Genomic DNA, 20,942 nt, shown 5'->3' on the forward strand with positions numbered 1-20,942 from the left:
CGTGCTCAGTCCCCTCCTGTACTCTCTGTTCACCCATGACTGCATGGCCAGGCACGACTCCAACACCATCATTAAGTTTGCCGACGACACAACAGTGGTAGGCCTGATCACCGACAACGATGAGACAGCCTATAGGGAGGAGGTCAGAGATCTGGCCGTGTGGTGCCAGGACAACAACCTCTCCCTCAACGTGACCAAGACAAAGGAGATGATTGTGGACTACAGGAAAAAAAAGAGGACTGAGCACGCCCCCATTCTCATCGACGGGGCTGTAGTGGAACAGGTTGAGAGCTTCAAGTTCCTTGGTGTCCACATCACCAACGAACTATCATGGTCCAAACACACCAAGACAGTCGTGAAGAGGGCACGACAAAGCCTATTCCCCCTCAGGAGACTAAAAAGATTTGGCATGGGTCCTCAGATCCTCAAAAAATTCTACAGCTGCACCATCGAGAGCATCCTGACTGGTTGCATCACCGCCTGGTATGGCAACTGCTTGGCCTCTGACCGCAAGGCACTACAGAGGGTAGTGCGTACGGCCCAGTACATCACTGGGGCAAAGCTCCCTGCCATCCAGGACCTCTATACCAGGCGGTGTCAGAGGAAGGCCCTCAAAATTGTCAAAGACTCCAGCCACCCTAGTCATAGACTGTTCTCTCTGCTACCGCACGGCAAGCGGTACCGGAGTGCCAAGTCTAGGTCCAAAAGACTTCTCAACAGCTTCTACCCCCAAGCCATAAGACTCCTGAACAGCTAATCATGGCTACCCGGACTATTTGCACTGCCCCCCCACCCCATCCTTTTTACGCTGCTGCTACTCTGTTAAGTATTTATGCATAGTCACTTTAACTCTACCCACATGTACATATTACCTCAACTACCTCAACTAGCCGGTGCCCCCGCACATTGACTCTGCAACGGTACCCCCCTGTATATATAGCCTCCCTACTGTCACTTTATTTTACTGTATATATAGCCTCCCTACTGTCACTTTATTTTACTTCTGCTCTTTTTTTCTCAACACTTTTTTGTTGTTGTTGTTTTATTCTTACTTTTTTTGTTTAAAATAAATGCACTGTTGGTTAAGGGCTGTAAGTAAGCATTTCACTGCAATGTCTGCACCTGTTGTATTCGGCGCATGTGACCAATAAAATTTGATTTGATTTGATTTGATATACTGTTTAGGCTTTCTACTGCCAAGTTTACACCTTCACTATTACAGTGAATTGTTTTGTCCAGGAAGTTGTCAAAAATTAATTGAATTTGTTGTTGCCTAATTATTTTTGAGTAGGTTTCTACAGTACTTTCCGTCCCATCTATAGCATTTCTTAATATTGTGTAGTTCCTTTGGCTTTGATGCCTCTTGATTAAGTATTGCTCTGTTCAAGTAGACTGTGCTTTTGCTGTGATCTGATAGGGGTGTCAGTGGGCTGACTGTGAACGCTCTGAGAGACTCTGGGTTGAGGTCAGTAATAAAGTAATCTACAGTACTACTGCCAAGGGATGAGCAGTAGGTGTACCTACCATAGGAGTCTCCTCGAAGCCTACCATTGACTATGTACAGACCCAGCGTGCGACAGAGCTGCAGGAGTTGTGACCTGTTTTTGTTGGTTGTTTTGTCATAGTTGTGGCAAGGGGGGCATATTTGGGATGGAATACTGTCACCTCCAGTTAGGTGTATGTCCCCCTGTGTGCTGAGAGTGTCAGGTTCTTGTCCAGTTCTGGCATTTAGGTCGCCACAGACTAGTACATGTCCCTGGGCCTGAAAATGGTTGATCTCCCCCTCTAGGATGGAGAAGCTGTCATCTTAAAGTATGGGGATTCTATTGGGGGGATATAGGTAGCACGCATGAGGACATTTCTCTCTGTTGAGGTCATTTCCTTATTAATTTCTAGCCAGATGTAAAATGTTCCTGTTTTAATAGAGTGGGTTATGTCTGCTCTGTACCAAATTAGTAGGATGACAATGTCTGTATTTCCAATTTCTTTGATGAAGTCTGGGTTCCTGCTCTTTAAGCCAAAGGCAGATAACCTCAGACTTTGTATATTCCAGGATGAGATAGTAAAAGCTTTTTGTTCCATAGTGTCTAGTGTTGTTTCCGTGTGGTTTAGGCTCAGACCATTACACAAGGTGTGAGCAGAGCATGTTGAGCATCTGATACATACCTCTTACTTTGCAGGATGGGGCTTGGGCGGTTGTATTAGTGGGAGTTGGGACTGTTGCTCTGCTCACGGCCTGGGCATATGTGCGGCTGTCATCTTGACGCCCTTGCTGCAGGGGCGGGGGGCTTGGGGGTGCGGAAGGGGCATAGGTCTGATCTGGGGGGGCCTATATAGGGTGTGGCCAGGGTTTGTTTGAGAGGGTCTCAGCTGGTTGGGGTGTGGCTGGTGATGATGTGGTCTCTCTCGCCCTCTCTCTCTGATTATTCTCCACCGTATCTCCTCGCATGCCCGGGGTGTGTTTGGTCTGAGGCCTCAGACAAACATGGTTCCCCGGAGAGCTTAGGAAACAGAATAAACCCCCGCCTCTAAACTCTTTATCAGTCTGCTGTCTCCCTCTGTCTCCCTCTACTTCCATATAGATGTTCTAAATAACGACCTTGCAATTCAGAAGATGACATTTAAACAGGCTTTGGGGGAAACTGGCATGGTCTGGTTTCTCTGTCTGGCCTCTCACACAGTCTCTTTGTTGACAAATAGGAAGAAATGAGTCACAATGCACTAGGTAGTCTAATAAGTATTCTAATGAGGAGGAAGTATTTTCATCTGAGTGTCTGTTCTGTGTTCTCTAATGCTGCTGTTCCATGAGACTTATCCCAAAACCAGTGTGTCACCAGTGTTTTATGTTAATGTAAGCTCTAGTGTTATTGTGTTTGCATCAGGAGTGTTACACTAGAGACTTGTTGCGAGCAGAATCAACAACCTCTGCATCATTCAAAATTGTTATTTTGTGAGAAGATGTTAAAGTTCACGGTTATCAATTGTTATGTAAATTCAAGCTGAAAAGTACCCAGGGCCTTGCCTTGGCTCCAAGTCAGAGCAGGTCTGTCAGAGCCATGGCCCAGTGAAACACGGGTGCCGGGCCCCTGTAGATGGAAACAGAAAAGTCTGAGCGTTTTGGGTAAACACTGAGGTGAATCCTCGGTTGAAATGTACTATGATTGATGCAAAGTGACAGATACTCTGTGTGATGGTGGCCTTTACTAGACTGATTTCAATGGCTTTCACTTTCTCTCTCTCTCTCTCTCATCATTTACATTTTACATTTTAGTCATTTAGCAGACGCTCTTATCCAGAGCGACTTACAGTTAGTGAGTGCATACATTATTATTTTTTTATGTTTGCATACTGGCCCCCCGTGGGAATCGAACCCACAACCCTGGCGTTGCAAACGCCATGCTCTACCAACTGAGCTACATCCCTCGCTCTCTTCTTTCTTTCTTTCTTTCTTTCTTTCTTTCTTTCTTTCTTTCTTTCTTTCTTTCTTTCTTTCTTTCTTTCTTTCTTTCTTTCTTTCTTTCTATCTATCTCTCTGGCTCTCTTTCTTTCCTTATTTCTTCCCTTGTTTCCTTCTTTCTCTCCACAACCTCCAAAGGGCTCCTTATGTATGGCTGTGACATTTAGGCATGCAAAACCACAGTCAATTATTCAGCAGTTTGGCCCTGCACAAATGTCACGGCGTCTGTAACACCATGTGTGACCTAAAACGGAGGAATGAGCCGTACACTGTTTGAAAAGAAACAAGAAAGAAAGTCAGCTTTAAAGTTGGTCTGGTTTTATGTCTGGATTATATTATTCCATTTGACAACCCTCAGCCCTATACAGCATCATTTACAATCAATCATACACAAGTTTTTTGTTTTTGCATGTGTGAAACATATCTGAACATATGATTGCCAACCATTCAGGTTAACAGCGAGGGGATAAATACTTTTTAAAAGATGGGAGAATGTGTGTATGGCTTGAAGCTACAGTCCATGAAAATAAACATGGCTTCTTTTCATTTTTTTATTGAGCCTTTATTTAACCAGATAAGTCAATTAAGAACCAATTCTCATTTACAATAACAACCTGACCAAGAGGCATAATATTGCAACAGTGAACAGGACAACACACAATACCACAAAAACACACTATACAGAGGAAAGGTACAAATTCATCAATATACAACAATAAGAAATATTCACAGTGGGTTCGAGCAGAAAAGTCCAAGGCAACACAGCAGACTTAATGATCAGCAGGTACAGTTGAAGTCGGAAGTTTACATACACCTTAGCCAAATACATTTAAACTCAGTTTTTCACAATTCCTGACATTTAATTGTAATACCCTTGCTAAAACAAAGTATAGAGTTTATTTTTTATAATTAATTGGTATTAGATTTAAAAGGTGATCGAATTGCTCCTGATTTGTAATGTTGTTAATGCATTTCTTTTGAAGCAATGTTTCAAAAAAGTACAAGTGAATAGGTTGGTTTACTTTTAAGTTTAAGTTTCCCACGTATCTTGTTAAAGTTTTGACCAATGAGGTAACTTGTTAAGTTGTGGCCAATGGGAGAGTGGACTGGTTGCTGGGAAAAAGAAAAGGGAGGGAAAGGTTGAAAGAAGAGAGAGGAGAGACGTTAGTGGGGTTGGTGAAGGAAAACGACTAAAGGAAACAATAAAGAGAGAACAAAAACATACCTACAGAGTTTTGAAGGGAAATCCTGATTTTATTTCTATAAGAGAGTGTTATTATTTTGTTAAGAAAGACCTAGTGGAGACTGAAGCTGCCGTCGCATTGTGGAGACATTCGACATCCTAGAGGTTAGCCTAGCATCGTGCGAGACCTGGAGAGAATTGCTTGTGACGATCAAAGAGTTCGGGTTTCCACGGGATGCCTATTGCTGCTACGGAGTACTGGCTGCATTGATAGCTGTGTTTGCTGTGGATCTTGTGAGGACACCTGCACAAAACTGCAATACTTTGCTGAGGCATTACCTACGAGTAACTACAAATGTGGAGTGGACTTTCAGGACTTTATGTATGTCGTCATTTTTTTATAGCTCCAACGCGCGTCCAGGGTTTAAGCAAGCTTGCAAGTAATTTGGACATGGGTTGTAGAAAAATCATCTGGGTTTATTATTTATATTTATTTTGATGTGGTACATTGAAAATGTGATAATATAGATCTTGAACCTTATGTCTGTTGTATTGGTGGAGTCATTTACTGTTTCAGTTTCATTTAATGCATGGGAAAGCATATCCTTATAAAAATAACCAAGTCTATAATAATTTTATCTGAAGTTAATACCGTATTTGTCATTCACCCTAGCGAGTTTACAATAGGGATTCTTATTGGAGATGTCCTTCTCACCTAATATCCCATGCTGCTCAGATATTCTAAGTAAGGTAATCTCGTGAGAGTCAAATTCGAGCCTGGTGAGAGGGTTACATAATCCTAGTAAAAATTCCCTGTCTTAGGTCAGTTAGGATCACCACTTTATTTTAAGAATTTGAAATGTCAGAATAATAGTAGAGAGAATGATTTATTTCAGCTTTTATTTCTTTCATCACATTCCGAGTAGGTCAGAAGTTTACATACACTCAATTAGTATTTGGTAGCATTGCCTTTAAATTGTTTAACTTGGGTCAAACGTTTCGGGTAGCCTTTCACAAGCTTCCCACAATAAGTTGGGTGAATTTTGGCCCATTCCTCCTGACAGAGCTGGTGTAACTGAGTCAGGTTTGTAGGCCTCCTTGCTCGCACACGCTTTTTCAGTTCTGCCCACAAATTTTCTATAGGATTGAGGTCAGGGCTTTGTGATGGCCACTCCAATACCTTGACTTTGTTGTCCTTCAGCCATTTTGCCACAACTTTGGAAGTATGCTTGGGGTCATTGTCCATTTGGAAGACCCATTTGCGACCAAGCTTTAACTTCCTGACTGATGTCTTGAGATATTGCTTCAATATATCCACATAATATTCCTTCCTCATGAGGCCATCTGTTTTGTGAAGTGCACCAGTCCCTCCCGCAGCAAAGCAAAGCAGCCCCACAGCATGATGCTGCCAACCCCATGCCACCCCCATGCTTCACGGTTGGGATGGTGTTCTTCGGCTTGCAAGCGTTCCCCTTTTTCCTCCGAACATAATTATGGTAATTATGGCCAAACAGTTCTATTTTTGTTTCATCAGACCAGAGGACATTTCTCCAAAAAGTACGATTTTTGTCCCCATGTGCAGTTGCAAACCATAGTCTGGCAGCGTGGTATGCGTGTTTATTAAGACGAATAAACACTTTAAAAAATAACAAAACAACAAAAACGTGAAGTCCTATGGGCTATACACACAACAAGCCTAACAGGAACACAAACAAGATCCCACAACTAAGGTAGGCAACCAGGCTACCTAAGTATGATCCCCAATCAGAGACAACGAGCGACAGCTGCATCTGATTGGGAATCACACCCGGCCAAACATAGAAATACAAATACTAGATCATAAACATAGAATCTAGTAACATAGATCTCAAACGACACTCACACCCTGACCCAACCAACAAGAGTTCTCTCGATCAGGGCGTGACAGTACCCCCCCCCCCCCCCCCCCCAAAGGTGTGTACCCCGGCCGTACCAACCTGACTCATTAGGGGAGGGTCAGGGTGGGCATTCAGCCTCGGAGGCGGCTCCGGCTCCGAGCGTGACGACCTCTCCCTCTCTGCCTCCCCGTTGCACCCCTGGTCTGGTCTGGACCTCGGCGCGATGCTTCCCCTCTCCTTCCTCCCACGATGCACCAAGCCCTGTCTGGACCCTGGTGTGGGAGGCCCCAAACCTGGAGAGGGGCTGACGTCTGGGTCTGGAGTGGAGCTGCTGACCGGAGCTGGACTGGGCACCGGTGGAGTGGACTACTCTTGCTCCGGAGTGGAGCCGCAGACCGGAGCTGGACTTGGCACCGGTGGAGCGGACTGCTCTGGCTCCGGAGTGGAACCACTGACCGGAGCTGGACTATGCACCGGTGGAACGGACTTCTCTGGCTCCGGAGTTGAGCCGCTGACCGGAGCGGGACTGGGCACCGGTGGAGCGGACTGCTCTGGCTCCGGAGTGGAGCCGCTGACCGGAGCTGAACTGGACCCCGGTGGAGCGGACTGCCCTGGCTCCGGAGTGGAACCGCTGACCGGAGCTGGACTGGGAACACGCACCACTGGTCTGGTGCGAGGAGCAGGCACGGGTCGTGCCGGACTGGAGACACGCACCACTGGTTTGGTGCGGGGAGCAGGTATGGGCCGTACTGGACAGAATACGCGCACCACTGGTTTGGTGCGGGTAGCAGGTACGGGGCGTACCGGGCTGGCGACACGCACCACTGGTTTGGTGCGGGGAGCAGGTACAGGCCGTACTGGACTGGATACGCGCACCACTGGTTTGGTGCGGGGAGCAGGTACGGGCGTACCAGGCTGGCGACACGCACCACTGGTTTGGTGCGGGGAGCAGGTACGGGCCGTACTGGACTGGATACACGCACCACTGGTTTGGTGCGGGGAGCAGGTACGGGGCGTCCCGGGCTGGCGACACGCACCACTGGTTTGGTGCGGGGAGCAGGTACGGGCCGTACTGGACTGGATACACAAACCACTGGTTTGGTGCGGGGAGCAGGTACGGGGCGTACCGGGCTGGCAACACGCACCACAGGTTTGGTGCGAGGAGCAGGCACGGACCATGCCGGACTGGGAACACGCACCACTGGTTTGGTGCGAGGAGCAGGCACAGGCCGTGCCGGATTGGGAACACGCACCCCTGGCTTGGTGCGAGAGGCAGGCACGGACCGTGCCGGACTGGGAACACGCACCACTGGCTTGGTGCGAGAGGCAGGCACGGGCCGTGCCGGACTGGGAACACGCACCACTGGCTTGGTGCTAGAGGCAGGCACGGACCGTCCCGGACTGGGAACACGCACCACTGGCTTGGTGCGAGAGGCAGGCACGGGGCTTACCGGGCTGGGAACTGATGTTGGAGATGTACGACCGTTCCAGTCCTTCTCTCGCCACCGCCAATCCCCCTCCAGTGAGAACTCCTCTGGGAGCCCCCACGAATGAGGGAACAGCAATTCATCGTCGTCGTCTTCCTCCGATTCTTCTGTGTAAAACTGCTCCCATTCCTGCTCCCATGGTTGTAGGGAATCAACCTGAAACCCCCACGGGTGCAATGGTTGGGGCTCAACCACCCCTTTATGCGTACTTGTTTATTAAGACGAATAAACACTTCACAAAATAACAAAACAACAAAAACGTGAAGTCCTATACACACAACAAGCCTAACAGGAACACAAACAAGATCCCACAACTAAGGTAGGCAACCAGGCTACCTAAGTATGATCCCCAATCAGAGACAACGAGCGATAGCTGCCTCTGATTGGGAATCACACCCGGCCAAACATAGAAATACAAATACTAGATCATAAACATAGAATCTAATAACATAGATCTCAAACGACACTCACACCCTGACCCAACCAACAAGAGTTCTCTCGATCAGGGCATGACAGAAGCCTTTTGGACCTAGACTTGGCGCTCCGGTACCGCCGGGCGGTAGCAGAGAGAACAGTCTATGACTAGGGTGGCTGGAGTCTTTTTGTCTGGAGACAAATTTTAGGGCCTTCCTCTGACACCGCCTGGTATAGAGGTCCTTGATGGCAGGAAGCTTGGCCCCAGTGATGTACTGGGCAGTACGCACTACCCTCTGTAGTGCCTTGCGGTCGGAGGCCGAGCAGTTGCCATACCAGGCAGTGATGCAACCAGTCAGGATGATCTCGATGGTGCAGCTGTATAACCTTTTGAGGATCTGAGGACCCATGCCAAATCTTTTCAGTCTCCTGAGGGGGAATTGGCTTTGTCGTGCCCTCTTCACGATGATGTCAGTCTGTGTGAGTCTGAACGTAATACTACACAGAGGGACATATAGACAATGGTATGGAACCCTCCCCCACCCTCCCCCCTCCAGCCAACATGCACCCTGTCATTTCCCTTGACTAGCCTTCCCTTTTCTTCTCTCTGTCTCTCTCTCTGTCTCGCTCTCTCTCTCTCAATTCAATTTCAATTTCAATTTCAATTTAAGGGATTTATTGGCATGGGAAACGTATGTTAACATTGCCAAAGCAAGTGAAGTAGATAGTAAACAAAAGTGAAATAAACAATAAATATTAACAGTAAACATTACACTCAGAAGTTCCAAAAGAATAAAGACATTTCAAATATCATATTATGTATATATACATTTACATTTACATCATTTAGCAGACGCTCTTATCCAGAGCGACTTACAAATTGGTGCATTCAACTTTTGATAGCCAGTGGGACAACCCCCTTTTATGGGATGTGGAGGAAGAAGGATTACTTTATACTATTCCAGGTATTCCTTAAAGAGGTAGGGTTTCAAATGTCTCCGGAAGGTGGTCAGTGACTCCGTTGTCCTGGCGTCGTGGGGGAGCTTGATCCACCATTGGGGTGCCAGAGCAGCGAATAGCTTTGACTGGACTGAGCGGGAACTATGCTTCCATAGAGGTAGGGGAGCTAGCAGGCCAGAGGTGGATGAACGTAGTGCCCTCGTTTGGGTGTAGGGTCTGATCAGAGCCTGAAGGTAAGGAGGTGCCGTTCCCCTCACAGCTCCGTAGGCAAGCACCATGGTCTTGTAGTAGATGCGAGCCTCAACTGGAAGCCAGTGGAGTGTGCGGAGGAGCTGGGTGACATGAGAGAACTTGGAAAGGTTGAACACCAGCTGGGTTGCAGCGTTCTGGATAAATTGAAGGGGTTTAATGGCACAGGCAGGGAGCCCAGCCAACAGCGAGTTGCAGTAATCCAGACGGGAGATGACAAGTGCCTGGATTAGGACCTGTGCCGCTTTCTGTGTAAGGTAGGGTCGTACTCTACGAATGTTGTAGAGCATGAACCTGTAGGATCGGGTCACCACTTTGATGTTAGCGGAGAACTACAGGGTATTGTCCAGGGTCACGCCAAGGTTCTTTGCACTCTGGGAGGAGGACACAATGGAGTTGTCAACCGTGATGGCGAGATCATGGAGCGGGCAGTCCTTCCCTGGGAAGAAGAGCAGCTCCGTCTTGCCGAGGTTCAGCTTGAGGTGGTGATCCGACATCCACACTGATATGTCTGCCAGACATGCAGAGATGCGATTCGCCACCTGGTTATCAGAAGGGGGAAAGGAGAAAATGAATTGTGTGTCGTCTGCGTAGCAATGATAGGAGAGACCATGTGAGGATATCACAGAGCCAAGTGACTTGGTGTATAAAGAGAATAGGAGAGGGCCTAGAACTGTGCCCTGGGGGACACCAATGGTGAGAGCACGTGGTGCGGAGACAGATTCTCGCCACGCCACCTGGTAGGAGCGACCTGTCAGGTAGGACGCAATCCAAGAGGGAGCAGCGCCGGAGATGCCCAACTCGGAGAGTTGGTTCACAGTATCAAAGGCAGCGGATAGGTCTAGAAGGATAAGAGCAGAGGAGAGAGAGTTAACTTTAGCAGTGCGGAGAGCCTCCGTGACATAGAGAAGAGCAGTCTCAGTTGAATGACCAGTCTTGAAAACTGACTGGTTTGGATCAAGAAGGTCATTCTGAGAGAGATAGCAGGAGAGTTGGCTAGAGACGGCTCGCTCAAGAGTTTTGGAGAGAAAAGAAAGAAGGGATACTGGTCTGTAGTTGTTGACATCGGAGGGATCGAGTGTAGGTTTTTTGAGGAGCGGTGCAACTCTAGCTCTCTTGAAGACGGAAGGGACATGGCCAGCGGTCAAGGATGAGTTGATGAGCGAGGTGAGGTAAGGGAGAAGGTCTCCGGAAATGGTCTGGAGAAGAGAGGGGATAGGGTCAAGCGGGCAGGTTGTTGGGCGGCCGGCCGTCACAAGTCACAAGATTTCATCTGGAGAGAGAGGGGAGAAAGAAGTCAAAGCATTGGGTAGGGCAGTGTGAGCAGGACCAGCGGTGTCATTTGACTTAATAAATGAGGATCGGATGACCTTCTTTTCAAAATGGTTGACGAAGTCATCCACAGAGAGGGATGAGGGAGGGGGGGGAGGAGGGGGATTCAGCAGGGTGGAGAAGGTGGCAAAGAGCTTCCTAGGGTTAGAGGCATAGGCTTGAAATTTAGAGTATATACAGTGTTGTAACAATGTGCAAATAGTTAAAGTACAAATGGGAAAATAAATAAACATAAATATGGGTTGTATTTACAATGGTGTTTGTTCTTCACTGGTTGCCCTTTTCTTGTGGCAACAGGTCAAAACTCTTGCTGCTGTGATGGCACACTGTGGTTTTTCACCCGGGAGTTTATCAAAATTGGGTTTGTTTTCAAATTCTTTGTGGATCTCTGTAATCTGAGGGAAATACGTGTCTCTAATATGGTCATACATTTGGCAGGAGGTTAGGAAGTGCAGCTCAGTTTCCACCTCATTTTGTGGGCAGTGTGCACATAGCCTGTTTTCTCTTGAGTGCCAGGTCTGCCTACGGCGGCCTTTCTCAATAGCAAGGCTATGCTCACTGAGTCTGTACATAGTCAAAGCTTTCCTTAAATTTGGGTCAGTCATAGTGGTCAGGTATTCTGCCACTGTGTACGCTCTGTTTAGGGCCAAATAGCATTCTAGTTTGCTCAGTTGTTTTGTTAATTCTTTCCAATGTGTCAAGTAATTCTGTTTCTGTTTTCTCATGATTTGGCTGGGTCTAATTGTGGTGTTTTTGTCCTGGGGCTCTGTGGGGTCTGTTTGTGTTTGTGAACAGAGCCCCAGGACCAGCTTACTTAGGGGACTCTTCTCCAAGTTCAGAGCCCCCTCCCCTCCTCACTCTATCCCCTCCCCTAGCCCCCTCCCTTCCTCACTGTCACCTCCCCTAGCCCCACTCCTCCTCTCTCTATCCTCTCCCCTCCTCACTCTATCACCTCCCCTTGCCCCCTCTCTCTATCACCTCCCCTAGCCCCCACCCTCCTCACTCTATCACCTCCCCTAGCCCCCACCCTCCTCACTCTATCACCTCCCCTAGCCCCCACCCTCCTCACTCTATCACATTTTAGTAATTTAGCAGACGCTCTTATCCAGAGCGACAGTTAGTGAGTGCATACATTATTTTTTTTTTTTTCATACCCCCCGTGGGAATCAAACTCACAACCCTGGCGTTGCAAACACCATGCTCTACCAACTGAGCTACCTCCCTGGCGGCCATTCCCACCCCTACCCTGGACGACGCTGGGCCAATTGTGCGCCACCCCATGGGTCTCCCGGCCGGCTACGACAGAGCCTGGATTCGAACCAGGATCTCTAGTGGCACAGCTAGCACTGCGATGCAGTGCCTTAGACCACTGCGCCACTCGGGAGTATCACCTCCCCTAGTCCCCTTTCCTCCTCTCTCTATCCCCTCCCCGAGCCCCACCCTCCTCACTCTATCCCCTCCTCTAGCCCCCTCCCCTCCTCTCTCTATCCCCTCCTCTAGCCCCCTCCCCTCCTCTCTCTATCCCCTCCCCTAGCCCCCTCTCCTCCTCTCTCTATCCCCTCCTCTAGCCCCCTCTCCTCCTCTCTCTATCCCCTCCCCTAGCCCCCTCTCCTCCTCTCTCTATCCCCTCCCCTAGCCCCCTCTCCTCCTCTTTCTATCCCTTACCCTAGTCCCCCAGACAGCACATCTGCAGCTGACTCTATACTTGGCTAGCAGCACATCTGGGTTAGATTTTAAGAGAGCCACAGCGACATAAGCATCAAACAGCCATGGAGCTGTCTCTACCCCAAGACCTCTCACTCCAACTGGGGCCTGATTCTATCATCCAGTCACTGAGACTGGGTGCTGGCATGCATTAACAAACACATTCCTCTTCTCGTCATCCTTCCAAAAGCCCCTTAGTATTCCAGAGAGCTACGGACACAATCAAACCCAACTGAGACCTAACCGATCGCTCTGGAAAGTAAATAAATGTTTGTTTGATAAGTTCATATTGAAATCATGAAATGAATCATATCTGTTTGGAACAACAGGTCAAGTTAGCACATTGTAATTGTGCTGTAGAAATGACCACATTTTTGTGGAGTGGCTGCTTGCCTGGTACTGCTTGAATAAACCGGCTGCCAGAAACAAGATAATGGGTTCAGATATGGAGCCAGTTTCTGTTAGTCCATCCAAGCCTTACGTTCCCTGGCTCTCTGACTACTAGACTGGTGTGTGTGTGTGTGTGTGTGTGTATATGTGTGCGTGTGTGTATGTGTGCGTGTGTGTGTGTGTTTGTGTGCTGCATTTATATTCATCCCTATTTCCTACAGCACCAAAACCCCACACCGTCCTCACAGGGGGGTCTTGGAAACAGAGTTTGGTCGGGTAAATAAATAGAGAGATTTAGAGGATGGGGTGAAGGACGGGGGATCAGAGAGAGGAGGAGAGAAAGCAGCTGTACTGTATGTATATGAACAGGATGCTGCTATAATCTCATAAACAACGTTAAACCCCAAAACCTTCCTTTCCTTTCATTTCATCACCGCTTTTCACCTGGATCACAACCTCCATCTAACTGGACATTCTCTTTGATTGAGATATACACTGTTCTGTTCCTAGTATCTGGAAGACTTCATAAAAGCAAAGTACAACAGTACTATACTACTGTAAACTGAATAAAAGTACAGAACAGTGCCATTTCAATTGAATATGCCTCTTGCTGTCTCCTAATGTATACTCAGGCATTTGTCTGTGTGCGTTTGGCTAAGATGGGGAAATGTACTTGGTCTACTTACGTATTTCCATAATTGTTTTCTGTGAGTGGCTTTTTCAATGGAGTGCAATTATGCTTCATGTGCAGAGAGTACTGCATGTAGACAGAGAGGTACTGTTAGATGGGTGAGGGAGAGGTAGGGATTCAGGTTGGCTATGGAGAGAGATGGAGGGAAGGGAGGATAGGGGAGCGAGGGAGGTGAACAAAGAGGCAGTGAAGGAAAGGAGCAAGGATGGGGAGGGAGGGAGGGAGGGAGAAGGGGAGGCAGGGATAAGGGCAGCAAGGGAGAGGAGAGGGTCTGCAGTGTGTTTGTGATGAAGGGGCTCCACTCCTGAGAAGTCTGCAGCTGTTTGTCTCACATACAGAAACATGGCCGACTGCTGGAGAGGGGAGGCGAGGGGAGGGAGGAGGGGAGGGGGGATAAGAGGGGAGGGGATAGGGGGAGCAAAGTAGAGCTGGGCAGAGCAGATTAGAGCTGGGTAGAGCAGAGTAGAGCTGGTAGATCAGAGTAGAGCTGGGTAGATCAGAGTAGAGCTTGGTAGATCAGATTAGAGCTATGTATGTCAGAGTAGAGCTGGGTAGATCAGCGTAGAGCTGGGTATATCAAAGAAGAGCTGGGTAGAGCAGAGTATAGGTAGGTAGACCATAGTTGAGCTGGGTAGATCATAGTTGAGCTGGCTAGATCAGAGTAGAGCTGAGTAGATCAGAGTAGGGCTGGGTAGAGCAGAGTAGAGCTGGGTAGAGCAGAGTAGAGCTGGGTAGTGCAGAGTAGAGCTGGGTAGAGCAGAATAGAGCTGGGTAGATCAGAGTAGAGCTGGGTAGATCAGAGTAGAGCTGGGTAGTGCAGAGTAGAGCTGGGTAGAGCAGAGTAGAGCTGGGACAGATCAGGGTAGAGCTGTGTAGAGCAGAGTAGAGCTGAGTAGATCAGAGTATTTTATTTTATTTATTTCACCTTTATTTAACCAGGTAAGCCAGTTGAGAACAAGTTCTCATTTACAACTGCGATCTGGCCAAGATAAAGCAAAGCAGTGCGATAAAAACAACAACACAGAGTTACATATGGGGTAAACAAAACATAAAGTCAAAAATACAACATAAAACATATATACAGTGTGTGCGAATGTAGTCAATTATGGAGGTAAGGCAATAAATAGGCCATAGTGCAAAATAGTTACAATTTCGTATTAACACTGGAATGATAGATGTCCAAAAGATGATGTGCAAATAGAGATACTGGGGTACAAATTAGCAAAATAAATAACAATATGGGGATGAGGTAGTTGGATGGGCTAATTACAGATGGGCTGTGTACAGGTGCAGTGATTGGTACGCTGCTCTGACAACTGACGCCTAAAGTTAGTGAGGGAGATAAGAGTCTCCAGCTTCATAGATTTTTGCAGTTCGTTCCAGTCATTGGCAGCAGAGAACTGGAAGGAATGGCGGCCAAAGGAGGTGTTGGCTTTGGGGATGACCAGTGAGATATACCTGCTGGAGCGCAGACTACGGGTGGGTGTTGCTATGGTGACCAATGAGCTAAGATAAGGCGGAGATTTGCCTAGCAGTGATTTATAGATGGCCTGGAGCCAGTGGATTTGGCGACGAATATGTAGTGAGGGCCAGCCAACAAGAGCGTACAGGTCACAATGGTGGGTAGTATATGGGGCTTTGGTGACAAAACGGATGGCACTGTGATAGACAACATCCAATTTGCTGAGTAGAGTGTTGGAGGCTATTTTGTAAATGATATCGCCGAAGTCAAGGATCGGTAGGATAGTCCGTTTTACGAGGGCATGTTTGGCAGCATGAGTGAAGGAGGCTTTGTTGTGAAATAGGAAGCCGATTCTAGATCTAACTTTTGATTGGAGATGCTTAATGTGAGTCTGGAAGGAGAGTTTACAGTCTAACCAGACACCTAGGTATTTGTAGTTGTCCGCATACTCTAGGTCAGACCTGCCGAGAGTAGTGATTCTAGTTGGGTGGGCGGGTGCATGCACCGTTCGGTTGAAGAGCATGCATTTAGTTTTACTAGTGTTTAAGAGCAGTTGGAGGCTACGGAAGGAGTGTTGTATGGCGTTGAAGCTCGTTTGGAGGTTTGTTAACACAGTGTCCAATGAAGGGCCAGATGTGTACAAAATGGTTTCGTCCGCATAGAGGTGGATCCGAGCGTCACCAGCAGCAAGAGCAACATCATTGATATACACAGAGAATAGTGTCGGCCCGAGAATTGAACCCTGTGGCACCCCCATAGAGACTGCCAGAGGTACAGACAACAGGGCCTCCGATTTGACACATTGAACTCTATCTGAGAAGTAGTTGGTGAACCAGGCGAGGCAGTCATTTGAGAAACCAAGGCTATTTAGTCTGCCAATAAGAATGCGGTGGTTGACAGAGTCGAAAACCTTGGCCAGGTCGATGAAGACGGCTGCGCAGTACTGTCTTTTATCGATCGCGGTTATAATATCGTTTAGGACCTTGAGCGTGGCTGAGGTGCACCCATGACCAGCTCGGAAAACGGATTGCATAGCGGAGAAGGTACGGTGGGATTCAAAATGGACGGTGATCTGTTTGTTAACTTGGCTTTCAAAAACTTTCGAAAGGCAGGGCAGGATGGATATAGGTCTGTAACAGTTTGGAGTAGAGCTGGGTAGATCAGAGTAGAGCTGGGTAGATCAGAGGAGAGCTGGGTAGATCAGAGTAGAGCTGGGTAGATCCGAGTAGAGCTGGGTAGATCAGAGTAGATCTGGGTAGATCAGAGCTGGGCTGAGCTAGGCTGTGTCTCCAGATTCCTATTTCAATTCAATAGTGGAGGGGAAGTTAATTGTAAATTAGCTCCAGTACATGCTGAACCTAGATTTTACATGAATCTAATGAAACAATGATGTTGAAGATGATGATGGTGATGAGGGTGAGGATGGTGATGGTGAGCAGGAGGAGGAGGAGCATGATGGTGATCATGATGATGAATGACTTTGGCAATGGTGAGTGTAAATTGATCTAAAAATATGCAGCAACAGCTGAGGTAATTGGTATCAGAGCTGAACAGGTCCCGTTTACAGAAGAAGCAATGAACTAAAAGCAATAGTAACACTAGTCCTGTCCCATGCAGGAAGAGCCTCAGTAACTGAACCGTTCTCAGTCATCTTCACAGTCAGTACTGTCTGTCAGCACATTGTGACCATTAAGTCTAGCATTGCTCATTTGTCATAGACACAGACGCACAATCAGTCCTCAGTGCGATTCAATAACCCTCAACTCTTTGTGTTATGATGAACAATCACTATGTTTTATTAAGTAGCCTATTATAATGAATGACTGGTATTACATGCTTGGATGTCAAGTATTAGTATTAGCCACCTCAGTGAAGACCTAATATGCTGTGGCCCAAACGACACCCTATTCCCTATGTTTTGCACTACTTTTGACCAGAGCCCTTTTGACCAGAGCCCGCTGATTGATGGGGTAATTTAATGAGCTAAATGTAAAAACTATGTTGCTTTCACAGGTTAAAAAATAACCAGAAAGGAACAATATAAACCAGTACTTTTTTTGGTTTGAACCGGTTCATAACTTTATTATGCTAGTCAGAACAGTGGATCGGAACAAAACAACTGTGCCACAAATGCATGCTGAAGTGGCAAAGTCGATATCCACATTTTATAAACACAATTATTGTTATTTGTGGTCGTAAACATTATTTACAGTTAATTATATGACAGGGAGGGTGTGCATTTTTTTTTGCAGAACAAGGGAAGTGTCATGTGAAAATATTAGTAATGTTGGGGAGGGGGGTGCATTTGTTTTTATGACACCTTGAGTTGGACCAGCCCCACCCATAAGAGGGGGGTTTCTATGGAAACCAAATGTTATTCTTAGGGCTGTCAAATTATTTTTTTAAATGCAATCGAGTTAATCGCAGGATTTGCTGTGATTTTTCGCAAATTCAGAATTTGCTCAAATTGAGCTGTAATTTAAGATTTTTTATACAAAATGCATTACAATAATATTGACGTCTTGATTTTTTCCAAAGTAACAGTAAGCAAAATCTGTTAAGTTGATAAAGTACACGTAGCTTTATCAACTTTAACCTCAATGTCTGCTTGTTTTGACATAATATTGTTGTTTTTAGCTGTATAGATGATGTATATTGGATGTTTTCAGTGTAATTCGAACGATTTACAAAAAGTTAACTAGAGTTAAATGATTAACTTTGACAGCCCTAGTTGTGTGAAGAGCTGGAGCTACATACAGCCCAAAAGTTATTTTTCCTGAGGCTTTAGAAGACATATGTATTTAACAGTTTGTTTTTGGGACATAATAAATATGATTATCTTGTTCACTTGGGGGAAATTAGTTTACTTCTTGAAAGTCTTTCTGTCTGAAGCCAGCTCTTGTATTTCCCAAAGCAATTACAGTCAGGGTGAATTTAGACCAGTTCTTTCTGCTCGCTCGCTCTCTATGCGGTTGAGTTCTGGGTTTCAGTATTGAGTGTTTCCTCTTATTCTGCTCTCATTCTGCTGTGGCTGTGTGAAGAGCTACGGTATGGTGGCTGGTTAGAGACACAGCAACACAGCGCACTCTACTGGTGGCTAGGAAAACTACACTCACTGTGGCCTGCATCTGTCAGAGGAGAAAATCGATACAGCATCCATCCTCCTTGGTGTGTGTGTGTGTGTGTGTGTGTGTGTGTGTGTGTGTGTGTGTGTGTGTGTGTGTGTGTGTGTGCGTGTGCATGTGTGCGACTGTGTGTGACTGTGCTTGTGAAAAAGACAGAGAACAACAGTGGAGTGAGAAAGGGAGTGGGTAGCCTGGGAACCTTAAAAGTATATTGAATGGTTGCTGCTTTCCCACTAACCAGTACCACCAGTTTCAGCCATTCATCTGTGTCTGCTACTGATAGCCGGTACGATGGTCTTGTCAGACACACTTTACATATCAATCTACGTGTGTGTGTGTGTTGTAACTGCCTCCCCTCCTCTCTCTACTCCAGGTGTGTGTGTTGTAACTGCCTCCCCTCTTCTCTCTACTCCAGGCGTGTGTGTGTGTGCCGGCTTCACCACAGGACCTACCTGCGAGCGCTGTCTGGATGGTTACTATGGCAATGCGGTGATTGGCACGCCCAATGACTGCCGACCTTGCCCCTGCCCGGACCGTACCAGCTGTGCTCAAATGACGGAGACGGGGGAGGTGGTCTGTACCAACTGCCCTTCAGGACAGAGGGGTGAGCTGAGATCATATTACATGACTGGTAGATGTCGGAGAATGGGAACAAACCATTTCATTCTCCCATGCTGAGCAGACCTCACCAGGGTTAACCTGGGCTGCATCCCAAATTGCAACCTATTTCCTATATAGTGCACTACTTTTGACCAGAGCCTGGGCTCTGATCAAAAGTATAGGGTGCCTTTTAGATCACAGCCCTTTGTCACGATCGTCGAAAGGAGGAGACCAAAGCGCAGCGTGTTGAGCGAACATCGTAGACTTTATTAATTAAAGAAACCACGATCAAAACAACAAACCAAATAGGACGAAAGTGAAGTCCAAAATACTGATATACACTAACAGCAACAAGGAAACAAAAACCCACAAAACCAAGGTGAAACCACACCGTATAAATATGGCTCCCAATCAGAGATAACGAGCCGACAGCTGACACTCGTTACCTCCGATTGGGAGTCATATGACTAATCAACATAAAGAACAATTAACCCAAACATAGAACTGCACAACCAGAAATCCCCAACATAGAAATACACCCAACCAATGAAATTAAACAACCCTGGCTCAAATATCAAGGTCCGTGGAGCCAGAGTGTCACATTACCCCCCCCTAAAGGTGCGACCTCCGGGCGCACCAGCATACAGTCTAGGGGAGGGTCTGGGTGGGCGTCTGTCCATGGTGGCGGCTCTGGCCCAGGTCGTGGTCCCCACCCCACCTTAGTCACTCTCCGCTTCCGTATCCCCCTCCACATTACCACCCCCCAACTAAACCCCACTGGATTAAGGGGCGGCACCGGACTAAGGGGCAGCACCGGACTAAGGGGCAGCCCTGAACTAAGGGGCCGCACCGGGCTAAGGGACAGTACCTGACTAGCTGGCTCTGGCGGATCCTGGCTGGACGGCTCTGGCGGATCCTGGCTGGACGGCTCTGGCGGATCCTGGCTGGCGGAAGGCTCTGGCTGATCCTGTCTGGCAGAAGGCTCTGGCTGATCCTGTCTGGCGGAAGGCTCTGGCTGATCCTGTCTGGCGGAAGGCTCTGGCTGATCCTGTCTGGCGGAAGGCTCTGGCTGATCCTGTCTGGCGGAAGGCTCTGGCTGCTCCTGTCTGGCGGAAGGCTCTGGCTGATCCTGTCTGGCGGAAGGCTCTGGCTGATCCTGTCTGGCGGAAGGCTCTGGCTGATCCTGTCTGGCGGAAGGCTCTGGCTGCTCCTGTCTGGCGGAGAGCTCTAGCGGCTCCGGTCTGGCGGACGGCTCTGAAGGCTCATGGCAGACGGGCGGCTTTGCAGGCTCAGTACCGACGGGCAGCTCCTGCGGCGCTTGGCAGACGGACAGTTCAGACGGCGTTGGGCAGACGGGCAGTTCAGGCGCCGTTGGGCAGACGGGCAGTTCAGACGGCGTTGGGCAGACGGACAGTTCAGGCCCCGTTGGGCAGACGGCAGACTCTGGCCGTCTGAGGCGCATCGTAGGCCTGGTGCGTGGTGCCGGAACAGGAGGTACCGGGCTGAGGACACGCATCTCAGGGCTAGTGCGGGGAGAAGCAACAGGGCATGTTTGGCCCTGGGGACGCACCGTAGGCCTGATGCGTGGTGCCGGAACTGGAGGTACCGGGCTGAGGACACGCATCTCAGGGCTAGTGCGGGAAGCAGCAACAGGGCATGCTTGGCCCTGGGGACGCACATAAGGCCTAGTGCGGAGAGCAGCAACAGGGCATGCTGGACCCTGGGGACGCACATGAGGCCTAGTGCGGAGAGCAGGAACAGGCCGGGCTGGGCTGGCGACGCGCACCGTATCTCTGGTGCGAGAGGCCGGAACAGGCCGGGCCGGGCTGGCGAAGCGCACCGTATCCCTGGTGCGTGGAGTAGGAACAGGCCGGGCTGGGCTGGCGACGCGCACCATATCCCTGGTGCGAGTGGCCGGAACAGGCCGGGCCGGGCTGGCGAAGCGCACCGTATCCCTGGTGCGTGGAGTAGGAACAGGCCGGGCTGGGCTGGCGACGCGCACCGTATCCCT

General features: G+C 48.3%; 1 protein-coding gene across 1 annotated transcript in view; it reads left to right on the forward strand.

The window, feature by feature from the left end:
• Window positions 1–20,942, forward strand: part of LOC311127506 (laminin subunit gamma-3-like) — a gene marked incomplete at both ends in the record, with an annotated part of 100,625 nt that overhangs the window by 31,380 nt on the left and 48,303 nt on the right. The window contains 2 exons of the mRNA XM_084159329.1: window positions 16,605–16,695; window positions 18,747–18,935. Of these exons, the coding sequence (XP_084015455.1) occupies window positions 16,605–16,695; window positions 18,747–18,935 (280 nt within the window). The remainder of the gene's footprint in view (window positions 1–16,604; window positions 16,696–18,746; window positions 18,936–20,942) is intronic.

The sequence above is a fragment of the Coregonus lavaretus genome (genome assembly GCF_964263955.1).
Source record: "Coregonus lavaretus genome assembly, chromosome: 4".
Taxonomy (NCBI): domain Eukaryota; kingdom Metazoa; phylum Chordata; class Actinopteri; order Salmoniformes; family Salmonidae; genus Coregonus; species Coregonus lavaretus.